General features: G+C 39.1%; 1 protein-coding gene across 1 annotated transcript; it reads right to left on the minus strand.

Annotated features, from left to right (window-relative positions):
* Nucleotides 1-235: 235 nt before the first annotated feature.
* Nucleotides 236-23,466, minus strand: tle5 (TLE family member 5, transcriptional modulator). Its single transcript, XM_008407845.2, has 7 exons — nucleotides 23,443-23,466; nucleotides 22,609-22,697; nucleotides 18,771-18,834; nucleotides 14,612-14,656; nucleotides 9,432-9,494; nucleotides 8,538-8,612; nucleotides 236-5,538 (listed from the first exon to the last, which is right to left on the minus strand). The coding sequence occupies exons 1-7, from the start codon at nucleotides 23,464-23,466 to the stop codon at nucleotides 5,311-5,313; spliced, it is 588 nt and encodes a 195-aa protein (XP_008406067.1). The 3' UTR covers nucleotides 236-5,310.
* Between the last annotated feature and the right edge of the window lie 3,183 nt (nucleotides 23,467-26,649).

The raw sequence follows: 26,649 nt of genomic DNA on the forward strand, positions 1-26,649 counted from the left end.
GCTTTTTGTGAGTTATTTTGACAGAATGGCCGATGTCAGATATTAAATTTTACAGCTCATATCAGCCGATATCGATACCATGCCGATAATATCGTGCATTCCAAATTAGGACATCTTTTTTCCTTAAGAAAAGACATCATTTGATATCAATGAGCTCCAACAATGCACGTTTAAGCAAATAAGTCCATCCAGAGGAGGACTCCAGCCTAAAAAAAAAAAAACTACTGACACTTTATGATTGGATTGACTTTATTTGTAAGGCACCAGAAGTCCTTCCTTACTGCAGAACATCTCATTATTTATAGTAAATTTTTGTTGCACTTTTTTTTTTCCTTTTTTTTTGGCTTAAATGAAGCTATGGTTTCAGACACACAACATGTTTTTTTTCTGTCAAAGTACACACTTTTTTGTTTTACATTATACACAAAATAAGTATTTAAAAAAAAGACCCTTTACAAAGCTCAAAATGCTTACAATGTTTCACTCTATGAGGGCAAGAAAGTTGGGGAGGAAAAAACGGGGAGACCGAGGATGAAAAAAAGAAGATGGGGGTTGGGGGGGTCAAAGGGTAAAAAAGGTGAATGTACTGCAGTTTTTTTCCCCCTCAGGTGTCACATCGGTTTTTGTAACAACACCACAAGAATCATTCAGGACAGACAAGAGAAGATGCAGCCATATACACATAAAGCTTTCCATGTATAACTGTATAGAGAGGCAAGCACCTCTGACTACATGAACATATACATAGAGTTTCATTTAATTATAACAGGCTTTGAAGTTCTCCTTCTAGGTTATATTGAGTACAGTTTGAAATAAATGGGGAGGAAAAAATAAATCAAGTGCATTGATCACAAAATTTCTCAAAAAAAAAAAAAAAAAAGTCTCTCCACTAGAACAAAATCAATCTGTTCCCTGCAGACATGCATTGACGTGTTTCGCTTTCTGTCTACACATCTGGGCATCACTATGACAAGTGAAGGATGTAGCAAGATACAAGCAACATGTGAGAACTTGCTGCAAGCTTATTTCCACAAGCATGTGAAGAAGTTTCGATTGGTTCATCACCGACTACTAGATCTGTACACCTGTTTATACACAATGTGCTATGTATATACATAGATATACAACTGCAGGCTTAATTAAAGAAAAGGTTTACCTTTGGAGACATTCAGACTTTGTTGGACTTGTTTGAAAATCCCATGCGATTTTCGATTAAGTCAATTTTGACCCTTTCTACTGCATCAGCTGTCCAAATGAGTCTCCGTTTTTGTGGAAAAGTCGTTCAGTAATCTTACCAGAAACCATACTGTGGCTTCTGTAAAGACAGTGATTGGTCGAGCCGTTCAGCTACTAGAACAAAGGGAAGTGTGTGGGTTTCTGCAAAGTTCAACTACATTTTCAGTTGTTACAACCGAGATCCTTATTCCTGGGGTCCAGCTACCACAGAGCCAAACCTTTCTGAAAATTCAGAAGTGTTTGAAGTGTTTGAGTTTAACTCTTAAAACCTCCTGGGAAAGCCAATATTTATAACTGCGGCCTGGGTTTAAGTGCAAAAACCCTACACAGCAACAATTTATGCACACACTATTGTTTTCCGATTAGACTTTTCTCAAGCGAGTGTGAATTCACCTGACATATATACTTGGGTTGTAACACCAACACTGCATTCAAACGGCCCTATATAAAAGAGGTTTTTAAAAAAAGGACGAGCATACGGCAAATATCAAAAGTCTACGCTTCTCCAAAAATCTGTTTTGTTGGGCTGTAAAACAATATGATGGCATAAATCATTTAAAAATATTTTAATGCAACATATATCATGTCCAATTCAACTGAAAACAATACTTTTTTTTCCAGAATAAAACTCAAACTAAAAAATAAACTGCTTGTCCAGGTGTGCACACCCTTAAACCAATGCACAGTAAATCACAGGCGACTTGTTTACACCAAAAAAGGTTTCATTGGAATATTCTGCTAGTTTGAATCCTCAAGATAAAGCCGTTATTTTCAGCACAGATACAGAGAATAAAAAAGTGCAATTTAATAAAGGTATCACTCAGGAGAAGAATGCGAATAAAAGAAAAACCCCAAAGAATGACAAATGCACCTAGGTCTGATGAAGACTTTAGAAAATATGCTGCTTACATTTCTCCAAAGTTAGTTGTGTGTTTTGAAACTGGCCAGGGACTGGGGTCAGCAACACCAGTTAAGCTACTGCAACCTCTAGTGAATATCTGTTGTGCTTTAGGTAACTAAGAAGATGGGGTTGCAAGACAGAACAGAGAAAAACATCCAAGTCTGGATAAAATCTACTGGGATTTTGTTCTACAAGACCTAAAGAGTCTTGTAGAACAAAATTTCTGGGCGACAACTCCATTTTGGCAAAATACCCCAAAACTGTACATCACCAAAAGACCACTGTGCCAACAGTGAACCATGGTGCCTCATGGTTCACCTTTCTTCTGACTAGATTCGTCAAGGCATATGAAATTTTGAACAGTTAAAAATACCACTCAGTTTTGAGCCAAAGCCTTCCAACGTCTGCCTGAAGGCTGAAGATAAAAGTATCACTGAGAAAGAGCTTATATCTAAATTACCAAGACAAGGACTTCACCACAAGAAAACATGTGTTTTTGAACAACCTAGACAGCATGTAAAACCAAGTATGACAAAAAAAAAACAATCTTAAGGATAACCTGAAGAGTGTTGTGGAAAAGAACTTCTCTTATAAAGGAAGAGTTTTGCAAGGTGGAGGCAACTCTTGCCAAGTTAAAACCTGGCCTGTTGAAAGACTCCTACCAAAGACACATTGCTAGTCTGGATCCAACCGATGCGTCAGCAAAGGGCACACACTTACTCAACCATGCTTTTGCATCTTAGAGAACGAACTTGTGATTTAAAACATTTTGGTTTGCTTTTCCGTTGAACCGTACAAGATGTTTCTCACAACGGCAGTAAAACGTTTTGAAATAATTTATTATGGCCTTTATTTTATTTTTTTAGTCTAGCTATTTCTTTATCGTTTCTTGTGCTAAGGGTGTTAAGGTGATTAGTAAATTACAACAGAATATCTCCCCACTATGTGACACTTAGTACTGAACAATGTTAAGTTGCCGCTCCCATGCATTAAGTGGCGGGCAGTAAACATACCATAGCTTTTTGTTTTAAGTTCATGAACATCCTTTCGCCTTGAGGTTTTACCTGAGAAAACAGATTATTTACGACTCTGTTTTCATAAAAAGATCATTTAGAGAGCAACACAAACTGAAGAACCGCATGTAGAGGTAAACATCCACAGTCCAGTTCATGTACATTACGTTGGTATGCTCAGAGCTAATAAATAAACTATTTCCCATCAGATTGGCCTGTACGCTGCCGTTGTCTTGTCCTTGGTTCTTGTAGAAGCAAAAACCTTAGGAGGATTGTTCAAAGGCGTGCGCTGCCCTCTGCTGTCAAACACACACCACACTCCCTCCCCTTAGTGTCTGCTCCAATATAAGTGCACATTAAATATGAAAAAAAAGCTGAGAAAGGAGCAGAGAAATGAGGTGGTTTCAGTTGTTTCGCTTGCAGTTTAAGTTACCACAGCTCTGATTGATGATGCCTCTTGGTTAACGTACTGGATGGGTAACCTAATGTATAGAGCCTGACAAAGGTATCAATACCCCTTAAAATGTTTTCATAGCCAAAACAAATCAGTCAATCTTTATGTGCAAGGAAAAGGATGTATAGTGTTTTTTTTTTTTTTTTTTTTTAACATATCCTAAATTGTGAGTTGTGCATTTGTGTTCAATCACCTTGAATTAATACTTTATAGAAACAGATTTTACTGCCATTACGTCTGCAAGTCTTTTGGGATTCATCTCTACCAGCTTTGCACGTGCGGACATAATTACCATGCCCGTTTTTCTTCGCAAAACAGCTCAACATTAATCATATCACCGAAGAAACACAAAATCTCACCAAGTATTTTTGTCTAGTTTCTAGTAGAAATATCTTTGTACGCTTGAAATAAAACAAACTTCTACATCTTGCTAAACAGTTTTGTCTTAAGTAAATACTAGTTTTTTGGGTTTTTTCCCCTCTTCTAACGAGACATTTTCCCATAAGTGAAAAAAAGACTGTTTTTGTAGTTTAACCTTGCTTTAATCCCATGTAAACTATTAAGGGTAATTGCCTTAATTCAGTTCTGGTGTTAATGTCGCCAAGGTGGTCTATGTTTCTAATTAATCCCAGCTGATAGTTATTAGACAAATATAGTAAGGACCACATTGGAGACAATTTGACACCATTTAGGCAAAGAATAATCTACTCTATGTAATGTAATATATTCATAACACATTTTAGCCAATTTCGCATATGCCTAGGGAAAAAAAATAATCTTATTTTACATAAATTGGATAAATTCAGACTGTAAGAAGTTAAACTTCCCTACATCTTTCTCCCCGACTCGTCTGCTGTGTTCACTGGTCTTCATGGCGCTGCATGTTCACTAATGCTCTGTTTTAAGAGATTAAATGACCTACAGGTGCACTCTGTTCACTGATCAGGTGACTTCTGGAGGTAAAAATAGTTACATTACATTATGTGTAGAGGCATTAGAGACAAGGGGTCTGAATACAAATGCACAACATATTTTTCAGATAAAAAAAAGAAAATAAAAAGCCATGCGTCATTTTATTTCCACTTCACGATTATGGACTAATTCTGAGGCATTGATGTCTGGGGCTGTAACATGAGAAAATGTAAAAAAGTTTTCAATTTTTATAATGTCAGGAAACAACTAAAATAATTGAAATAAGGTCCAGTATATTAATAACGACCTTATTTTAAGTGACTGGATTTTGGAAGAAACCTGTGTTGACGTTCGTCATGGATCTTTTTGCTTGCTTGTTTCAACACCAGCTGAGAGATTTATGCAGTCTGATGGATCAGTCCTGCCAAACTAGAGGAGGAGCAGAGTGGGAGGAAAAGAACCTGGACTAAAGAAGAATGCAGAAACTAAAATATAAAGATGGTAAATCAAAAAAAAAAAAAAAAGCTATCCCTAAAGTGAACAGGGAAAAAGTCCATCTTAAACCAAAACAGAAGACATTAAAAAAATTGCTATTATTTTAATTTAGTTACTGTAATATGAGTGCCAAAGCTTTTCCCAGAAGGGGATAGGTTAGGGGTCTAAAGCTGAAGCTGCGTTGAAGAAAGAAACCCCATGTTGAGTAAGGTCAAAAAGGGGTCAACCACGGGCGAGGCTGCAGGGACAGATCTGGGAATTCATGTCTCTATGATAAAAGAGCCGCATGGAGACGAGACCTAATCAGACTTGTCTCCGTCCTCCTCACGGTGGCTGTCCACGCCGTCGCGAGAAGCCTTCTCCTCCTTGGCCAGCTGGGCCTGGGAGGCCAGCAGAGAAGACAGCGAGAAGAGACCAGAGGAAGTGGTGACGGCTGGCAGCGTTGGCTGGCTCAGGCCCAGAGGCAGCGGGGTCATGGGCAAGGCCAGGCCCTGAAGCTGGGACAGCTGGTGAGCCTGGAGCTGCTGCTACAAGGAACACAAGTAGGTGGGTGAGAGCCAACACAAACAAACAGAAACGAGCAGGTTATGAAAAACAAATGATGCAGAAGCTCAAGAAAAGCCCCGCTACGTGTCTCAAGGTAAAAGTGCTGATATTTTAGGATTCACAAGATCAGCCACATAACCCTGTGGATAACTGAGGCAGCTTTTAATAAAATCAAACGGAATCGAAGCTAAAAACACAGAACAAGTGCAGCAGAACACAAAGGAACAGCACAATTAACATAGTTTTATTTATAGAAATACTTCCAAGCCTGTGTATTTCCATTAGTCTGCAGAGACGGGCACCGCGAGAAGCATTCAGTGTGCTCATTCTCATGAGTCGCCTTTAAACTTCAGGAGACCGCTCTGCACTTTCAGCTATTAATGGTGGGAACTACATTCAATAGGACAAAATGAGAAATTTCAATCACAGACAAAGGCCTGAGCACACAAGGACTCACTGTATCTTAACCAGAGGAATTAAAGACTATAAAATAAGGTAGCTTCCTTTTAGTGGCATACGACTATTTCATTAATTTTGGGTGATTGGTCAATACCTACATGTGAAACTGACGTTATCTACATCTCATCTACCTCCACAAAGGTCTGAAAATGAGCCACTGTCCCTTTTTTTCCCCCCTTTTGCAATCAGTGACGGCCAGAAAACTGCAGTTTGTGCAAAATCTTTTGGTTTTGTGTTTATAGCAAACGTAGCTCTCAGATAATTAATATTCTATCAATCTACTGGGGGGAAAAAAAAAGTTCATGATTTCCATCACAACATTTGATTGAAAAAGTTGCTTGTGGGTGATATCTGTGGTTTTGGGATTGAAACGACTTAATTGTAGTTTCTTAATGACCTGACCGCCATTACTCCCTCTGTACCTTATAAAACTGTTTATGCTGCATTAAACAATAACTGCCAAAAGATTCATTACAGGCATAAAGAGTCTGAATCATAATTGGCTAACATTTAATGCAGGACAGTGAGCTTTCCGCCTCATGCATATTGTGCTACTGTGATAATATAGAAATTGCTACACAGAGTGCAACCCTATTAAGCGCAAGTCTTATGCCGACATACAGAACATAGTCCACAAATTTCAACATTCTTGCCAGACAGATCCCATGTCAGTGCTTTGTTCTTATCCAACACCTACATCTGAAGCATGAAGCACTAAAAAAAAAAAAAAAAAAAAAAAGATATCCACCAAGAAAGTTCAATCTTTACCTGCAGGCAGTGGTAATTTTGACAGCATGTTTTTATTTGGTGCTAGACATCGTCTTCTTCAAATGGAAATTTTATTTCCCTCTAAGAACTTCAATACAGCTAAGTCAACAATCTTATTTTTCTGGAGAATTTAGATGTAAAATAGTTTTCAATCAACCAAGTAGTCTGTTTCTGATAGGAACGCAGACATTTTTCAAAATGTTTCAATTTTGAAAAAAATCTATATTTTAAGAAAAACATTTTTTGTTATAAACTTTTCAATAAAATTCTTACATGTTTTGATCATTTATCTTTAGCGATGAGCTTTAGTAATAGGGTTGGAAGGCCTCCTTGCCATTACCCTCATATTTAGCTCCCTAGATTCTCTCAGTGAAGTCAAGGCTCTGTCTGGGCCACTACATAAGTTTAATATCAATTTCTTTTTTTAAATCAGAAGATGACTTTAAACTGAAATCTGACAGGGCTATGGATAACTTGGAATTAAATGTATTCTTATTCTTAGTGAGTTTTTATTTGGTTCTTGTGGAGGTTCCTCCATCTTTTCCCCAGTGTAAGTATTTATTCAAATATTTTCATATAATACATTTAGAATTTCACTTTTTCTTTGGTGGTGGTTATTGCATTAGGTTGTTTACTAATTTGCGTGCACACATTTAGTAAACGCCTTATGTTTATTTAAGATCATTAACATTTTGTTTTGCTGAGTTTAAGGACTGGCTGGCAGAAAGTGGTTGGTCGAAAGGAAAACCAGGAAGTGGAACAGTCCATCAGGCTGCTGGAAGCGGGGGACTTGATGTGAAAGAATCTGCCTCTCTCCACTAATAGCACAATTGCTAAAACCTTTTTGGTATCAGGTTATTTTGGTTTTTATAGTTGTGTTAAAGTCAAAATGTTTTAGTTTAAATTAGTCATTTATGTTTATACATTTTTAGTCTTTGTCTCCTTCCCTACCCCTCCTCGTTTGTGTAGGCTAGCCCAGTGTTTCCCAACCCTGGTCCTCAAGGCACACTGACCTGCATGTTTTAGATGTTCCCCTGCTTCAGCACACATGATTTTAATTGTTGGCTGATTAACAGGGTTTTGCTGAATTGCAATCATCTGAATGGGGTGTGTTGAAGCAGGGGAAGATCTAAAACATGCAGGTCAGTGTGCCTTGAGGACCAGGGTTGGGAAACACTGGGCTAGCCTGTTTGTATAAATTCCCCTATGTGTGTTCATTGTGTGAGGTCAATTTTTGGTTTGTCATCTTGAGTTATGTTTGCCTTAGTTGATTTCTTTTGGGCCCATTTTGTTATATTTTTTAGATTTGTTGTTGAAACCTTTTGTTAAGATTTTCTTTGGAAAAAATAAATGGAAACAATTTTTTTTATATAAGCCTTTGTTCTTGTCCTTTACTGGTCGGACCGTCACAGTTCTCCCCAGGAAAAAAAAAGAAGAAAAGAAACACTTTTTTTTTTTTTTACAAAAAATAACCTTACGACAGCCCACCAACCAATGAGTCTCAGTTCCCTACTGAGAATGCAGTCATTATCCATAAAGTATAAAAGGCTTAGCAGCGCTAGCATTTATCATCAGGCTGCTGTGATAAGAGGAGCATAAACGCTTTTTAAGTGTGTAAAATAAAAAAAATAGAAGTATAACAATAAGATAATAAAGGACATCAAACAATAGAACTGATCATCCAGATTATTGTTTGCATTTGTCTAGTCAATATCACACTCCTGGGTGGGGCTGAGCGACTGGAGTATCTTACCCTGATGATGGAGTTCATCTCTGGAGGGGTGACCTGCTTGGCCCTCTCTATGGCTGCCAGGACCTGCTGCTGGTGCTGCAGACGGAGTTTGTGTTGATGCAGTGTGGAGGAGGAGCAGAGGGAGGAGCAGAGAAAGTGAGGCGACAATAACAGATAGAGAGAAACAAGGGGAGGCCAGTTTGGGGGGAGAGAAAGGTTAAGAGGTTAGATCAATATCAACAGTCCCAACAGACTCCCCGACAATCCTCCCCGGTGATGCACCTCCCCCTCTGGACGTTTAGCTATTCATTCAGTCATATATACACACACACAAACACACACATCCACAAAAAGCCTAGTGTGACACTGGTGAATGAATGGCAGACTGGTGTGCTATAATAGGTGGAGGTCAACCCCCTGGTGGGCAGATAAGAGCATGGCTTATCTGAATCACACAGCCATTTATTACACTGACACACACACACACACACACACGCGCACACACACGCACACAAAAGAAAGAGTTGGAAGAAAGGTGGGGGAAGAAGGGGTAGACAACGGAAGAATTGAGGGAAGCTAAGAATTGGAAGAGGAGGTCAAAAATAAAGTGGGGGGAGGAGAGAACTGGGAGGAAGGTTACAGATTAAAAATGGCAGAGGAGAGCCGAGGTGAGGAAGCTGGGGCGGGGTGACAGGCAGAGTGAGTTGGAAGTGAACACGGGAAGCCGAAGATGATGAATGACGGGAGGAGAGGAGTGGGATGCCGAGTGAAGGGTCACGGAGGTGGGGAGGTAATGAGGCGGGAATGAGGGTGATCTCATTCCAGGATGTAAGGAATATTACAGCGGGTCGGGGGTTGGTGATGACTTTGTATCCGTGTGTCGGTGTGTATGTATGTGTGAGATGCGCCGCTTACCTCCTGAGACAGGTAGGGGAGGACTTGTGCGCAGATCCCGTTCAGTCTCTTCACTATTTCAGCCTGTTGGTTAGAAGGACAAGGGTCCAATTATTCTGTCAATCACTTATTCTGTCTGCTAATTATATATCATTTGTCATTTATTTACAGGAGCATGAAAATCTATAAAAAAAAAATTTATGACATGCATGTTCACCAAAAGATCATAATGTATCACATAATGTTCCAATGCTGGAGTCTGTCGACACACAGAGCAATCAGACTGGAATCTCATTAAGGAGACAGACACTTAAAAGGTTCAAATAATCTCACTAAGCAATACGTGGGATTGAGGAGGGCTTCGAAAATCTAAATTAATATAAAACTTTAAACAAATTAATAAATATATGGTGGGTTCTAGAAGCTTATAAAAAGTTAAATCCAGTAAATTTATGGTTTCCCCTTCATTGCTAAGTGCAGGGTAAATGTGTGCGAGTCCTCTGTGCGTCCATTCATGCAGGTGCTTCCAATTACAGTGTCTAATTATGACTATTATTAAAGACTGTGTGGGTGCATGCAAGCTGAGGCTGAAGGACAGCTTACCAACTATCCTATTAGAAATGCTGCTCTCTTCTGTTACCAGAGTTTACATAAACAGGATTTTGACATCATGATAGAGGCGCGCACGTAAATAACCCTGAAACATGATTTGCCCTTTAGACAGTTTTTGGTTCAGTTTCTGTCAGTTGTTCATGCTGATTTTCCGTCATCGTCATGACTGAAGGCAGGTTTTTGGTTCCATACAGGAAGTAGCTCTAGTTTGGTTAGAAGTAAAATTTACTTTCATGGCAAAGTTGCAACCAAAACTAAAGACAGATCAGCTGAAGAAAAGCGGGATAAACTAGAAAAAAAACCCCAAAATAATGCAGAACATTAGGTTATTAAAAGTAAAAATAACTAAGCAGACTGCTTGCAAGTACCAATGGCATTGTTACAAACCTCTACGTAACAATGCCATTAGATTTTGAGTTTCAATTTTTAATCAATAAAGACCTCTTACTTTCTAAAGACATTTAGTATTTGTCACAGCAGCTTCTGCTGGATTAAGATTCGTCTTGAATTACAATTACATTCTTTCCTGTCTGTGATATTACTTATGATCAGCTGGAAGTCTCGGGCTCAAATTTCAATGCTTTCTACAATTTATGCGTACCTCCAAGTAGTCAGTTAATTAGCTGAATTAATTCAGCTTTCATGCCATGCAGGTCACTCCAAGTCTTCATCAGTAAAGACAAAGCATTTACATAGCATTAAGTTAAATAAGATTATCATAGGCTCACTGAGTATTTTACAGTTTAGGTTACCTAAGTAAGCTGCAGTATCAGATTTAGAGCTGACAATTGAATGGCATTTACATAATTATATATGCTTTACACCTCAGAAGCGCAATGCAAATACTCAAAAGTGTAATGCAATAATAACGAGATAAATGTAACACAAATGATTGGTTTATTACTGAAAGAACAAAGTGGAACAAAGAACAAAGTGGAGAGTGGCAGCAATTCTACTTTAGCTCAGCCAAATCCTTTAACATCTAGCCAAGACAAAAACATTCTAGCACTGTTAGAAGTTGTATCAGTCATTAAGTCGACATTAGATAACTTCAAACGGAGGAATGACAAATACACATTTACTAAACTAAAGAGTACAAATGTTAAAGTGTAAACTGATACCTGGTGTAGATTATTAATCATTTTAATAAAAATGGAAATTTCTAACAAACCCACAAAAATGCTAGTATTAATAATGTCCTTAAACAAACATGCTGCACAAGAAAGTGTAGGATTGCAGAAGAAGATTAAGTGAAATGTTCTTTACTTCCTGATTAAACTACCTTACGTCAAAACAATAAGCAAACCCTAAAAAGAAAAAAGAACATAAATCTAAAAATAATATTAACTTATGACAACTTCTACTTTTGGGTGCAGTAGAAGTTCACATAAAAATGTGAAACTTTTCTGAAATATTGATCAACTAACTTATTACTTGGTCGCAGATCAAATTTGGATTTGCTTCGATCCCTCTGTGTGTTTTGTTGACAAGTAAAAACACAAAATACAGGCAGTGCAATGACTTGATCTTCTGATTAAATGTAAACTGCTTTTTGAGAAAACACACTCGCATGCTCATTAGTATGGGAAACATCTGATATGACCTTCCCAAACATGGGAAAATATCTCCAGCATCTCATATCTATTAATACAGCAGACATTTCACCCTCTCCCCTGCCATTCACTTCATTAATTATATCGCATGTACTCAACATTCCTCGCCCAGAAATCGTGGATATGCAGGCAATTAAGACACGCAAAGACGAAACAACAGTCACAGATGCGGGCGCGCAGATTCTTTTACCTTGTGCACATTCCCCTTCTTCCTTACATGCAGGTCTGTTATCACATTTAGTTGGTAATCACCCAATCCGTCTGAGATATGCAAAGCAGCAGTAATTGTGTTAGAGCTTAATTCATAGAGCGACGAGGAGAGAGAGAGGGCCTCCTAACAATCATTAGGCATGCAGAGCGCGGCTCCCCATCAAGCGCTCGATTCCTACCCTGCTCGTCATTACACGTACAATCTCCCTGACATCTCTAAAATGTCTCTGCGGGACTCGCTCTGTGCCATCTATGGAGCTTCCTCTTTTCAGTGCCCTTTGTGCTATCTTTTTTTTTTTTCCTGCCAAGCTTCTGTTTTGTGGGGCGGGGGACGCTTTTATCAAAATTGCCATCATCTCTATTCCCAGTGGGCCTCTCCTTCAGATATTTCTTTATAACTGCTACTTTTTGTTGAATTACGTCTTTCTTGCTTTCCCTAAGCATTATTAGAGCACTTAATTACTAAAAAAAACAATGCGTCTTACACTAAAAAACTGGGTAATATACAATCAAAGCATGAAAGATTTGCTGCTCATAGTGTGACAGTGGTTGGATGTGCTTCTTTTGATCGCTGTGCTTTTAGTCATCCTGAATGATTTCATCTTTTGTGATATTGAACTTGAAGAAGAGTGAAAAATACGTTCCGAGTTGATTTAAAAAGTGTTTAAAGGAAGTGTGGAAGACATCCTGGACAACTGTAACACTACACAGACTTCCTCTGCGTTCTGGTTTCGTCTTCGGACGACCTTCAGTATTTGAACCATGTGGGACTATTTCCTGCCAGATGGAAGTGTATACATGACACATTATCATTTTTTTTTTAGAAAAAGACATTTCTAAATGATTCATCCCTTCTCAGCTATTGTAAATACCACAGCTAAATTAACAACAGATGCATGTCGAATAGTTTACGTAAAGATTTTCAAATTTACTGCATTTCATGAGGCATTACTATACTTTTCTGATCTGAATATTGTAAAGACACTTTCCTTTGTCAATCATACAATGCACTTCCACAAGGATCCAACTAAATTTTTTAATTTCCATTTTCTAACCGACCTTTCAAAGACCAAGATGGGGTGCAGTTGTAAAAACATGTATAATATAGTACATTCAACTAAGATATCTGCAAATTTTTATCGTTTAAGTTCAGTTTGTAAAGTATTTTAAAACTTATTTCTCCTTTCCCCAGTTCAGTCCAAACTTTGGAGCAATCAAATACAACAAATGAAATATTTGTCTCAGATGTTTGATGCACGGAATAAAGTAGTAAATCAAATGAGTGTAAGAAAATATATACATAGCTTTATTTATTTCTACCAAAGTCTCAGTTTCATTTCTAGCTCAGTCTAGCTTTTTCTCTCCAAGAGAAAATGAAAATGTTCAGAGATGAGAGCGAAAAAAAAAAGCAAAAAGAGTGGAGAGGCATATTCTGAATTGAGAAGTGATCGAGAGGGCGCAACTGTGGGCAACTCACAATGTGTGAGAAAGAAAGAAAAAGAGGGAAATAGAGATGGCGGTGGAGAGAGGGAAACGAGGAGGAGAAGGAGAGGGGAGACTGGCTCTGCACAATAGGCCCAGACATGAATGCTCCTCGACACTCGTTTCCACACATCCCCTTCAATTTCAACGCTCTAATGGAACTAGCCATTCGCTGCACCCACTCACACTGGGCACAAAGGAACTACGCACACACACACAGGGGCACAGAACCACAATAGCACGCAGTTATTCCTGAACACGTGCCAGAAATACACACATAAATTGAAGCACCGATGAAAGAGGGCACACTTTCTCTCTCTCTCACACACACACACACACGCACGCACGCACACACTATGACTTGTACTTGCAGTCTCAACCCACACACTGACTTTTACCTTTTTTTTTTTTTTGGATAGCTAATACAAAAGTACAAGAACAAATATACAATGCCACATGCACAAAAAAAACTGATGGGAACATGCACAAACACACAAGAAATGCTCCACCCAAGTTGTGTTTGTGAATTTTAACCAAGCACACACACACACACACGCGCACACCCAGCTTTGAGTGCGTGCGCGTTTGTGCATGTGACCAGCATGCATCACAGTGGCCGTCTTGGGCTTCCAGCATCTGAGAGTGTGTGGGTGCATAAATGTGAAGCTCTTTAAATCATGGAAGCTGCTACTTTCTCTGCGTATGCGAGTCCATTTGTCAAAGCGTGCTGGCTTCTGCCAATAAGCTTGTCAGTGTGCACCATCAGTCAAAGGGATTGAGTGTGTTTGTGTGTGTGCAGCTGGAGACGAGGTCACCGATAAGGCCTGGCCCTTCGGAGGCCAATCGCTCTCTCCCACCTACAGGCTGAGCATAAATTACCAGGTACTCCTCCAGTTTGATCCAAATAAACCGATACGTAAACATAATCTTCTCCTCCCTTCCAGCCTAAATCAAGCACCGACTACAGTTCTAAAGGCGTCCACCAAACTAATATTTCTGCAGAAAATGATTGCGATAGTGGAGAAATGCCATGACTCCCAGCTTACAGATTTCTATTGATGCTTGTTGCTCCAATTAGTTTGCTTCAGGTGGTTTAAAAGACTTAAAACAACATTCAAATAGTGACTCCAGCATTTATTTTGCAGCAAATTAAATGGATTTGGAAAAATGGAGGCATCCTGGTACACAAAATGTACATAACGCATCTCATGCAGGTAACATATTTCATAAAATAATGGCAGCATCTTGGATGCAAAAACCGATTAAGATTTAAAATAATCATACCTGTTTGTGCATCTCGATATTCAGCCCGTAGGACATCTCGTAGTACTACAGAGAAAGCAAAAAAAAAACAAAAACGGCTTTAAAAGTAAACAGGCACTTTAAAGAAGATCAGGTAATCTTTGCACATGAAATCAAACTTCAGTGACCCTCCTTGTTGCAGATCAAGTTTGTAGTTATTGTAAATTTGGATTCCAAATGTACTATGCATTTGATAAGAGTCTACCATCTAACATTTCTGAAAGCTATGCATTTACGTTCCGATAGGTCAATAATTATGATCCTGTTATTTACAATAACTGCTCAGACAAGTTAGAATGGTTGGAGGAACGTCTGAAGAATTAAACGGAGACCAATACAGTTTGTGAAATTGCACATGAATGTGCAATTTCACAAACTGTTAAAATCCTTGCAGGAAAGTTATTCAAAACAATTGCATAATCATTTGAAATTGTAGCAGCTAGGAGTAACTTCAGTGAGACCATTATAGTAGCAATTTAGCAGCCTGTGACATTATTGTGAAGCAAGTTTGTCCCACTCCTCACTGTCCTCCATGTAGAGCCGTATCAAACCACTTCACGGCATCTCAAGAGGATAAAGAGCTGCACTTTAATTCAGCCAAGAGCTGAATCATTTCTTAATTCTTAGCCAGTCGTCTGTGAATTTCCTGATATATTCTTACTTTTCTTTCAGGTTGCAGGTTCTGGTTCTATTCAAATTTTTTGTTACCCTCAAATGCACTCTGACACACGATTGTGATGGATTTTACGATGCTGAAATGGGTTGCAACTACTCCAGCAAAGTAGCGTCATCCGGGACTCTTCCAGCACTTTGCTTCACAGTTGGTGGAAGGTAATTTTCCTGGAATGATGTATCAAAATGTTGTCTGTTCTGATGTTCAAATAATTAAATTTTAGTGTAACTTATCCCACATGTCCTACTCTTTGTGCCGATTCTAACGAGATTCAATCGGGCCTTCGTGTTTTCCTTAAAGAGGAAAGATCTTCTTCTTGCACATCTCAAAAACAGTAGAGAGTCTTTCCACGTCATCTGTAGCAAGAGCCTGACTGGAGACTTCTCTTTGAAAGCAGACTGCAAGATGCTGAGTTAACTTGCCTAAATGGCCAGACGGACGTGTTGTTAGACTGTCCTCCACTTGGAGACAGCTTTCCGCACAGAGGAATGACTAACTTTAAATTGTATTGTAACCTTTTTAAATCCCTTGCCGGACTCAAACCATCACAAGATTCTTTCGGGAGGCAGACAGCTCTTTTGATCTCACCATGATGTTCACACTTTCTTTTGTGTTTCAAATCTCATTCATAAAAAAAGGTTTCCCGATTTTTTCATGTAACTGTTCGTGGCATTGCTTATTTGAGGATGCATTGGACAAGACCTTGGCATCAGTCAACGCCCGTTCCTAAATGACTGGTTGGTAGATGGGACAAAAAGTAGACAGAGGCATCATTAGTTTTAAGTGAATATATAATTTTAGGGTTAATATCCGACCAAGTGCTGTTTCATCACAAAGTGAGCTGAACTCAAGATGACATGTTTGAAATCTTAATGTTCCATATCAAAGAATTGGATGCTACAAACATATTTAAACAAGAGAAATAAAGGAACAGAGAAAGAAAAGGAGACAGCAGAAAAAGAGCCTCCTTTGTGCGAACGTGTGTATGTGCGTTCCCTGTTAATGAGAGGGCCACCTTCCAGGCGTCAACCCTGTTAATCACCCACTCTGTCTGCAGGGGTCTGCTTCTGTCACTGGAAAACAAACAACACACTTCCCTCACTCACGCAGACACACACACACACACACGCACACATTGATGTACCACAATTGCTCTTTCACACATGCACCGATGTTTTCAGTGCAATCTCATGCTGACAGGGTCTTGTGCACGAGTGCAAGAGCACACACACATTAATCCTTCTAAACAGAAACACACACACACACACACACTGTATTCTGCGTAGCTGCCCACGCGGAAGCTCCCTAAAGTAATTACAGCACTGGGGAAATGGAGGTGCTGCCACTGGCCGGGGGAGTGGGGCAACCTGATATGCTATTAGAGCAGAAGAGGGGAGGTGGTTGTGGGGATACAAGAACGGGCCTGCCACTGATGGATTGGAGGTGTGTTTGCGCGCGCGTGTGTGGGTGTGGGGTTCTGAAATATGGCATTTACGGTTTAATTTTACAGAAACATTTTGAGCAACAAATAAGAATGATGGCTACAACTTGGGATACATACAACCACCCATACACAGTCCTGCAAAGGTTGTTCATTTGTGCCATAAATAAATTTTTCGTTCAGCCTGCAAAGCTGCCGATGGGCGTTAGAACCTGTGGAAACACTGCATACCACTGGATGGCTTTTTGTGCCATAGAATATAATCATGGTGAGATAACTAGAGCGCAGCTTTTTATTGTTCATAATCACCCCATTGTTTTCTCTGCCATTAATCATTCATTCTAAAAGTTGATAGGTTACCATACTGCAGCTAGAAGTCCACCACCAAGCTAAACTTGTGTTCAAATATGTCACTGTGTGTTCCCCACCAAAATATATTTATTACGAGCTTGTTTTTATTCCAAGGGACTTGGATCCACTTTTGTCAAGCTGTTACATGGTGCTATTATAATTGAAACCAATAAAAAACCCTATCAAACTTCAAAAATTCAGAGTCATCTTCTTTGATCTGCTTACACATAAACACAAATAAATTGCTAACATGTTTGTGCAGAATCCCCTCTGATTCATCACTAGAGGCAGCTGCAAGTTGCATGTTATCCCACAGAGCACCACAAACATACAAGTGCAAATTGGTGAAAAAACTATTTTCCTCCAATTACTTTGTATAGACATCATCAGCCCTGGGGGCCAGGAAGCATTCAGCGGAACATTTTCCTGACCATTAAAATAGAAACTTGGGTAATTGGGGTAAATGCCTTTCTTCAAGCCCTCTAAATGCTTGAAATATTTAACTATGATAAATTACCTAAAGTTATGAATCATACAAAGTGCAATAGAAAATGCAATTTAAAAACAATAAAAAAAATATTCCATACCGTTTTTTGAATTTGAGAATTATTGTCAGTTTTCAAAGCTATATGTTCTGTACAAAAGGCTGATGATGAGTGTGTGTAATAAACTATGTGCCTGAAAGAGACGCACAGCAATTGCGTCTGCATTTTGCGTCTCTGTTGGCCTGCTGATGATGGAGAGAGCAGTGCGGCAGCACAGATTAGATGAGATTAAAGGTAGTCAGAGGATCAATTAGAGGCAAAACATCAGACGGCAACACAGCTATGGCTAGCAACAATGAGATTAGCCCCAAGGTGGAGCAGAGAGCAAGCAAGCACATCTTTGTGTGTAAACGTGTGCGAGGGGAGACGAAGGCAGGAGGAGATGGACTCGGTGGGAATGAAAGGAGCTGGAAACAACTTACCCACAAATACAAACATTTTAATCTGAACCTTAAAACAGTTGATTATCTGACAACAATGCCATCTGACAGAGTCTGCTTTTTTTTAACCATAAGGGCTGACATTGGTAAATCTAAAAAAAATATTTAAAAAAATGGGTGTGAAAAGTAAATTCTTTTAAAAAATTTACAAATAAGTGACTGCAAAAATATTGGTCAAAGTTTCGTTCTTAAATGATCAAAAGCCATCAGACGTTGCCAAAGCAGGAAGACTAAGTGAACCAGACTGAGGGCCACCAATTGACAAAACTCAACGATCAAAGTCTACTTGGACTCCTACCGGAGTATGTTTGTACCGCAATTTCACCGAGAAATGTTGACTCTTATGACTCCGACTGAATTGGGGAAGAAGGCTTTCATTCACACTGCTCCTTCTTTATGGTACTTGATTGACTGAACTTATCTAGTTTAGTGCTTTTAAATCTAACCTAAAAGTTTTTGAGGCCGATTCCACGTCCTGTACCTGTTTTCTATAGCTAGACATTTATTTTTAAAAGTTTATTTTTCTGCATTATATTTGTTGCTGCTTCTTAGCTAGGATTCCCTTGAAATAGAGAGGGGGGGGGGGGGTATCCTGGAGGGCTAAATGTTTTTTTGTTTTTATTACCTTGATAAAATAAAGGTTAAATAAAAAAAATACTGGTGCAGAATACTTATGCTTAGGTTAACTTACCATAATATAATGGCGCTGCATCTCTGACTTCTCACTTGCTAACTTGTCACATTCAAGCTTCAAACTGGGAAAAGAGAGGGAGAGAGAGGGGAACAAAGTCAGCTTGTTATTCAGCTCGACAGTCGTTCTTCTGAAGTGCTGACACCAGGTGACTTTTCAAACCCCCTTCATCATCATTACCTATTTCACTTTCTTTCACCACTCTCATTACTTCCATCATCACTAAAACCCCCTCCTTCATTTTCATCATTACCAGTGCATTTTCATCATCTCCTTCACCCAAATAATCTGGATCATCTTTGCCACTCTCATCATCACCGTCCCCTTCAGAAGTCAGTGGCAGCCTTTCACTATGGATGACAGGTGCTGATTGGCAGGAAGGGGTTGAACTAGTTCTGATTCTCCGAGATAAACCGGTCCTGAACTCCAGGATCTAGCTCAGATAAAATACGTTTCCTTCTGCAGAGACGAGGCAATGAAGTACAACCCCTGAGAGTGGTGTTATAGCATTCCCTGTAACCCAGACCCAGTGACAGCCATTAACTGCAATCATGTCAACGGTGTTGTCATATGAGGCGGCGTGACAAAGGGGAACACGTCAACAAGTCAGCCTCATTGTCACATAAAAATGACAAAAACAGTCCCTACATGGTGCCTGACTGAAGCCTCCAGTTAAAACCTGCCAGTCTCAGAGGGCGTCATTTATTCCAAGTTATTGGTAAGGCTTAACCAAATACGCAGAGACACAGTGGAAAGGTTTAGATTCAAGATAAGTCTGCAGCGAGCTTGATGGTGTGTATATTTATGCTGGGATGTTCTTCTCAGCTGTCTACACGAATGACAGCTCGATTACAGAGAGCGCTGGCTGAGTCTGCATCATAAATGGTCTTAACTGGCAGACTGAACATCGTGTTGCACTCAGCCAACGATGTGCGCTCATTCATAAACTGTGCCGCTCCTATAATAATCACACCAGCCTCTGTTATTCCAGATTTAGTCAACTGCTCGGTCTTTTCTCAAAATTGTTGTTTGTCATTAGGGATAGAAAATATTTAGAAGCAAACATGTTTGTCTTGCTTAAAACCAGACTGGAAGCTCTAGTTCAACATTCTGCCTGAGCTTGCATTCAATTCTAAGAATTATTTTCTTTACATTTTCCTTCTGAAAAAACAAACTAAAAAAACAAAAAAAAAAACAACAAAAAAAACACACACACCCTATAATTATGTAGTTGTATACGTCAGGACACCACATTAAACAAGTTATGAGGTACATGTCAGATGTAAGAAGACAGGGAAGGATGATCAATAAAAGTCAGAACACAGTAAAACTGCACTGAATTACTACAGTATCATGAACAGTTTTTATTTTATTACATATGTAGTTTGGCAGTTTAGTTAATTTTATTATTTAGTCCTAATGATGCATAATAGCACTGTCCAATTTTTAAAATGTATTTTGTTAGATTTTCTTTCTCTTCTTTTGAATTACAAGGTTTGGGGAGTTTCCCGCTTTCTTTTGGGCTAAAAGACAAGTATCTAATAAATATGACAGTAATTTCCCACATGAAGGTTAGCAATCGTATGTGCAGCAGAACCTAGAGGCCGTTGAGAACCGGTACCCATTGACGGCAGAAGAATTCAAATCTGCTTTGGTAAGTGCGTTTACGAATTCACTGCTTTAAGAGTTTATTCATTTGAAATGAAGCAAGAGATAAAGTCATCACTAAGAATCTTAGAATGATGGAAATTTTTACGACCCAAAAATCTCAAGGCCACACATCTCTGATCAACTAAAATGCTGGGTGAGAAAAAAAAAAAACTTCAGAGTACTAAAACACTTCAAGTGTAGTTGAGGCGTTTACTGGTGAATGTGAATAAAAAGTTGGTTCACATCATAAATTAATGCTCAAGTCATTGCAGACAATGTTAAGTCTAATAACACTGAAACGGGGGTTGGATCCACTTCTGTATTTAGTGTGAGTGATAATGATGTTCTTTTGCCTTTTGAAGTGTGCGAACAAGCAGTGTCCACTTTCCCAAAATGCTCCCTTTGACACCTACATAAAAATCTTTCTGCTATCCCCACTTATGCGCGCAGGCCGTATAACAAGTTGTCATGACAACTGGCGTCCTCTCTGCCAGCCTGCCATGGATTGGCTCTGTGCCTCCTCTGATTGCTGCTCAGCAGCCCCAGGGTCTGCACCGGCGTTGTCAAACGACACTTTGATGGAGTTTTATTGCCGCTTCTTCCGTCTCTAAATCGCTCCTGCTGTCATCTTTATTTTGATTTATGTATTCCCTGATCTATTTATGCACGTGAAATTGGGGAGGGGAGAGGCGGCAGGGGGGGCAGGAAGAGTCAGGAGGGGGCGGGGAAGAGAGGAAAGAGAAAGACAACGGCAGCTACAATGCTTCGTACTATACCCAGGGGAACGCCTGCGGTACATTTGCCTTTTAGTCTTCAGCAACAGACAAGCAAAGCGCAGCAGCAGAGAGCTACAAAGCTTCGTTTGTTGCTCCCAAGACCCCCCACCCCATCCCTGCTCCTGAGTCAATAGGCACTGTATGCATGTTCTGTATGCTGAGACAAAAGAGGCATTCTTTTAACTGCACCCTCACTCTCTGAAGAGGGTTAAACGGTGCTGCTCGCTGTTATGGGAATAACAAAAGCAAAGGCAAGGAAGAAGATACGAAGGGCGTTAATGCAGCTTCAGAATCCTCTGCATAACAGGAGCGATCAGACCACAGCAGGGATTTTACACACAATACGCTGGGCTTTCATGTGCCTTTGAGTGTCTGTACCTGGGAGAGCCAAGTCTGTGGAAGGTTCTGGGAGGAGATGTACACAGGAACAAACCAACCTGCTCCGGAAGGAAGATGGGCTTCAAAGTCTCCTTTCCTTACAGAAAGTTGATTTTTTTTTTTTTTTTTTACTGAGATGCAGACCCTGTGGCACAATCCTCTAAAGAACAGCTATCAAACAGATGGATGAAGGTCAGGACTTTGGAGGCATCTCATACCTCTGGAAATGCAGAAGTATTTAAGCAGTACAGAAAGATCAGTAGCAAGGAGAAAACGGGCCTGATTGAGGTGTGAGTCAGAGAATAATGTTTAAGCAATCGGTGCTGCAGTTGGGTTGAACCTACACTGTTATTAAACTTCGTGGCATAAAATTACATCTTAAACTACCACACAGGCAAGTTGAATTATATATACTAAGGTGACCAAACGTCCTCTTTCCCCTGAACATGTTCACTTTTCGTGTTCTGTCTGACGCATCCGGAGGGCTTTCTTTGATTAATGAAAATGTCCCGCTTTTTACCATTTTTCATGGAATATGACAGCATTTACATGCGATATCCCCTCCTAGTCCCTGTCTTGAGCTGCTGCCAAGTGGGTGTTTTTAGTCATTCATTGACAGAACGGAAAGTGCAAGTTTTACTTGAGAATCTGTTTGAAAGCAAAGACACAATTTGTATTTTTATGTAATTTTGAATAAATTCAAGCTTTAAGGGGTTAAGCGTTTGCTAGAAGAAATTAAATCTCTAAGCAGAGTAATAGCTTTTTTATTACTCTGAATCTGATCTGAAGACATTTGAAGATGGAGAAAATCATGAGAAAATGAACATGTTTATTACAGTTACTTCTGCATCTTTCTGCCTACAACGCTCACAAATAAAAAAATAAAAATCTAATAAATCTAACCTCTGGCCAAGATGAAGTCATTACAGCAACAGATCAACTGTAAAATCTTTCAGTTTCATGTAGGAAAAATACATTTGTAAGGCCAACATCTCCGTGTTTGTGACCTTGTGAGTGCATGTCAATGTGTTCACCTGTGATATTGTGCTTGAAGAAACTGGAACTCATCCTTGATCCTGTCACAGGAGTCAGAGGTTGTAAATTTCAGCTGCTGCGATGAGGCCTATCAAGAAGACAGACAAGAAGAAAAATGTGAGGTCTAAATGCAGGAAGCTGCTGCACTTCCACTGTCCTGTGATGATCCTATTATGGATTATGAGTCTAATCCACACACAGCCATGAACAGTGAAAGACTGATTTTAATGCACACCTATGTTGACATTTCTAATGATAAAGTTGCTATTTGTTCATGGTTTGGTGACAATGTCACTTTTCTGGTGCTAAGACATAAAGCCAGCTCGAACAACATGTAAGGATTTGCAGCATCTTATTGATTGACACTTTAAGAGTTAATTAAGCCTATAATTTAAGTCCTTTTGAAACTTTCTGATAAAAGTCCAATATTCAGTTTAGGAGACAAGTAAACCTAAAGCAAATCAGAGAACCTGGAGAGTGATATGATCATTACTAAATTCATTCAGTTCTCACTTAGACATTTTAAAACGGTATACAATCTGACTTGCAATCCAACAGCCTAAACATACTGCAGCTTATACTTGTTTAATATATACAATTAAACACATTCTAAATCTCACACAGTGAGCTACATCACCAGTCAATCACTTAGCCTGGATGCATTTTTTAACCCTTATTGTAATTCTGTTTGCACTACAATTACCTGGAAGCAGTACACATAGAGCACAACCAGTAAAGAAAAACAAAATCTCATTATTTGTCAGTGAACTACATTATGGGACAAAAAAAAAAGTAAAATCATAATTTCAGGGAGCTCGCCGTTAGGGATTGACCTGTTGCTTCATGTCTGATGACATGTTGCTCAACTTTTTTATTTTCCTAAACAGGCAGCTCAATCTAAAAGGGACATCTACGTTATAATTACTTTAAGTTCTGTGATAACATTTACCTGGCTGGGGTTTTATTTTGGGGAGGTGGGCTAAAAGTTTTGAATAAGTTCAGAATAATTTCCATAGGTTTATTAGATAACCAGAACAGACAAAGCTTTCTTGTTGTGAAAATTAAAAATATACTTGAGACTTTAATCAAATAATGAAGTCACTAAAAACACAGTGACAACCGTGATCTGACCTTAATGAGCTAACCCCACACATCAAAAACGTCCATTCCACGCAAAGCAAACTGTTGCCTGGAGACAAAAGTTTCTGTGGTACAGCAGGAAAACCTGTTCCATTATCTCTGAAGCCAATAATGCGTGGACTAAATTCAACAAACAGCTCGGCTATACGGGTCTCTGCCACGCAAGGCCTGCGTCAACAAAAGGCACTTGGCAACGGAAAGCTGCACCACACACACTGGGCTGAATTAGTGCTCGTTTCAGGTGCATGTGTCCAGCATGGCCATTTTCCCAGAGGGATGTACTGATGCGCAAGATATGACTCACCCCCTATGAAGGGTGAACATTTAAAATACCAAAGTCTGAATCTTTGAGTCTTTGCCCTAAGGTAGCTGGGCAAAGTAGGTGGATGAAAGCTGATGAGAGAAAAATAAAACAGCAGACAAATACTAAAGGATCAATAGCCATTACATTTGCAAACTGACAAGCACAGTTACATTGTCAAACATAAGATTTGTTTAGCAACCTAATATGTGATGCTTTGGTGTAGTTTGGATGTGTGAATATTAATAGAGACAATTATGTAGAACTTTGTGCATGTCCACTTACTACATTCTTGGTAAGGAATTTGATGCCTATCTAATCTTTTTGGACACAACCTGACTTCCCAGGTGTGGTAACATTTTTCCTAAAAATATCACCAGCACTTGTTGCAGTTTTGGTTGTCAAAATAACAAGAAAAAAAACAAACATATTTTGACAAAGATGTACCAAACGACTGACAGTAGGGATTGAAAACCAGCCAAGTCTGGCTTCCCAATGCTGAATTTAAAAAAGTCTGCAGACTACAGCTTCTCCATCAAACTCTGAAACCAAATTTGATATCATCTGTAAAAGGTTACTTTGGGTTAAGCTTATGAAGGACGGTCCTTTCCACTTCAGAGGCAACCTGATGCGTATCACTTTTCATCTACCCTGTCAACACCTTTCCTTTACACTTTCAGTTTGATACTTCTGATCGACTACATCCCTTCCCCTTAAGGGCAACAAGAGCAAAGGATATTTCCCCCCATCTGGGAATAGTGGTTTCCAGTAAGTATAACCACATCAAAGAAAGTTGTTGGCAATGGACAACATCTGGCAGCCTGGGGCGACTAGATAAATGTTCAAACTTGACATTCCACCTTAAAAAAATACCCACATCAAAAGTCTACATCAAAATAGTAAAATTTTTACATATAGATTAAAAATAATAACCACAAAGATATCAAAATTTAGTAGGGAGCTAATTTACATGCAAGACTAAGGAAGTACTGTTGATGGACCATCTTCCAACAGGTTTGTGCGCTCCATTTTTGTCCCTACAAGTGGCAGAAGACGACAGGCCGAGTCAGCCTCCTTGTTCTATGAATGCTGCTGACCAAACAGGACAACCAGTTAGTTTTACCAGACACAAGCAGTGTTAACTAAAAACCCAGCATGAAGGTTAATTGCCTCATTGTTTCCCTCCCAGATGAAGCCACTTAACAAGCTATTGCTGCAATCAACTCTGTATTTTTTAACACAGAAAGTAGTCCTGGATCAGTAGTTGTGTGGTTTTCTCCCCATCTCTTTCCTGTCTTCTCAAAACCCAGTTGGTCATGGTACATAACTGCACACCATCAGCAGGATATGGCTGGATGTACATAAATCTGTGCTTGAGATTAGATTTGCTGTGAATTAACTGGACAACAAAAAGACTTCAGTCTGGTGCCCGAGTCTCAACTGGCCCCATTCTTTTAAGAGCAATTTTGTTTACAGACTTCAATATCCATTATTTGCTGTATCGTTTATGCATTTTGGATTTTTAAAGTATCTCCCAGTTAAAATATTAAATGTTTGTTAGAAATGTCTATCTTTCAGGGGGTATACTTCCATTTTTTCCATTACCAGTATATTAATTAAAAATAGTCCCAAAACAAGATAATTTATTGGAATAACTTTTGTCACAATTTATTGTCCAGCAAAATGTGTCATCATGATAGGATTAATGACAAGTAGATTGGTGATTGGAAAGAAATGTAGTCTCATGAACTACATATTGTTTATCACCCTGGATGATAAACAATGTGTGAGCCGGATGCACCGCCACAACACATTTATTTATTTAGCTGCTAAAATCTGTGGTTCCTAAATAGCACATTAAGAAGAAACTTGGTGAACAATGACTAAGAGCAATGGGTTTTACCTACATATGTCCAGCTAACATTTTTTGTAAACATGTGACAAAGTGGTTCAGTTTGTGTTCACCACTTGTCCCTTATTCTTTCTGATTCACTTACTTTCTATATTTGGTTATGATTAATTTAAACATTGCAATTATGCTTCATTTACTATCCCGGGTTTGTTTGTGTTAGCATTATGTTGCAGTGTCCATCTATGTTTGTTTAAGTTAAAGTTACTACTTCTGGACCATAGGTTGAATTTGTTTCAAGGTATATTTATTTATGGTATTTGTTTTCCTTTGTACTCACCATCATTTGTCCTTGTAGATCTGCAGCAGGGCAGGAGCATGGGAGGGGCAGGCCCAGTACTTCCTGCTTAAATGGCTGGGTGATGTCAGTGATTACCTTGCTGGGTTCTACCAATTAGAGGGATTTCTTTTGGTGATTGCTTTATTTGTTGTTTTTTAAAGTAACTTCTTGAGTTATCTTGTCATATGTAGTTTGTTTTGCAGACAACTTCATTATGTAGGAGTTTGTAAATTAGATTTGTAATTTTAGTGTTTCTCTGCTTAGATTTTGTTTGTTTGACCCGTTTCATTGTGGCTGTTTAAAATCAAGCACAGGTGTGGTGCCAATTGGATATAAAAACAGTGAGCTTTTGGATGCTCAAGAGAGAAGTCAGTGAAAAGAATGAATAAAAGTCATCAGGAGAAACTAAA

The sequence above is a fragment of the Poecilia reticulata genome, linkage group LG4 (genome assembly GCF_000633615.1).
Source record: "Poecilia reticulata strain Guanapo linkage group LG4, Guppy_female_1.0+MT, whole genome shotgun sequence".
Taxonomy (NCBI): domain Eukaryota; kingdom Metazoa; phylum Chordata; class Actinopteri; order Cyprinodontiformes; family Poeciliidae; genus Poecilia; species Poecilia reticulata.

What these genes read in the sequence shown, in the direction of transcription:
- tle5 (XM_008407845.2), bottom strand. Translation starts at nt 23,466, where the DNA reads ATGTCATCAGACATGAAGCAACAG. An exon ending in CATCAGACATGAAGCAACAG is followed by an intron (nt 22,698 to 23,442) that starts GTCAATCCCTAA and finishes TCTTCTTGATAG; the next exon opens with GCCTCATCGCAGCAGCTGAA. An exon ending in TGCAGCGCCATTATATTATG is followed by an intron (nt 14,657 to 18,770) that starts GTAAGTTAACCT and finishes CTTTCTCTGTAG; the next exon opens with TACTACGAGATGTCCTACGG.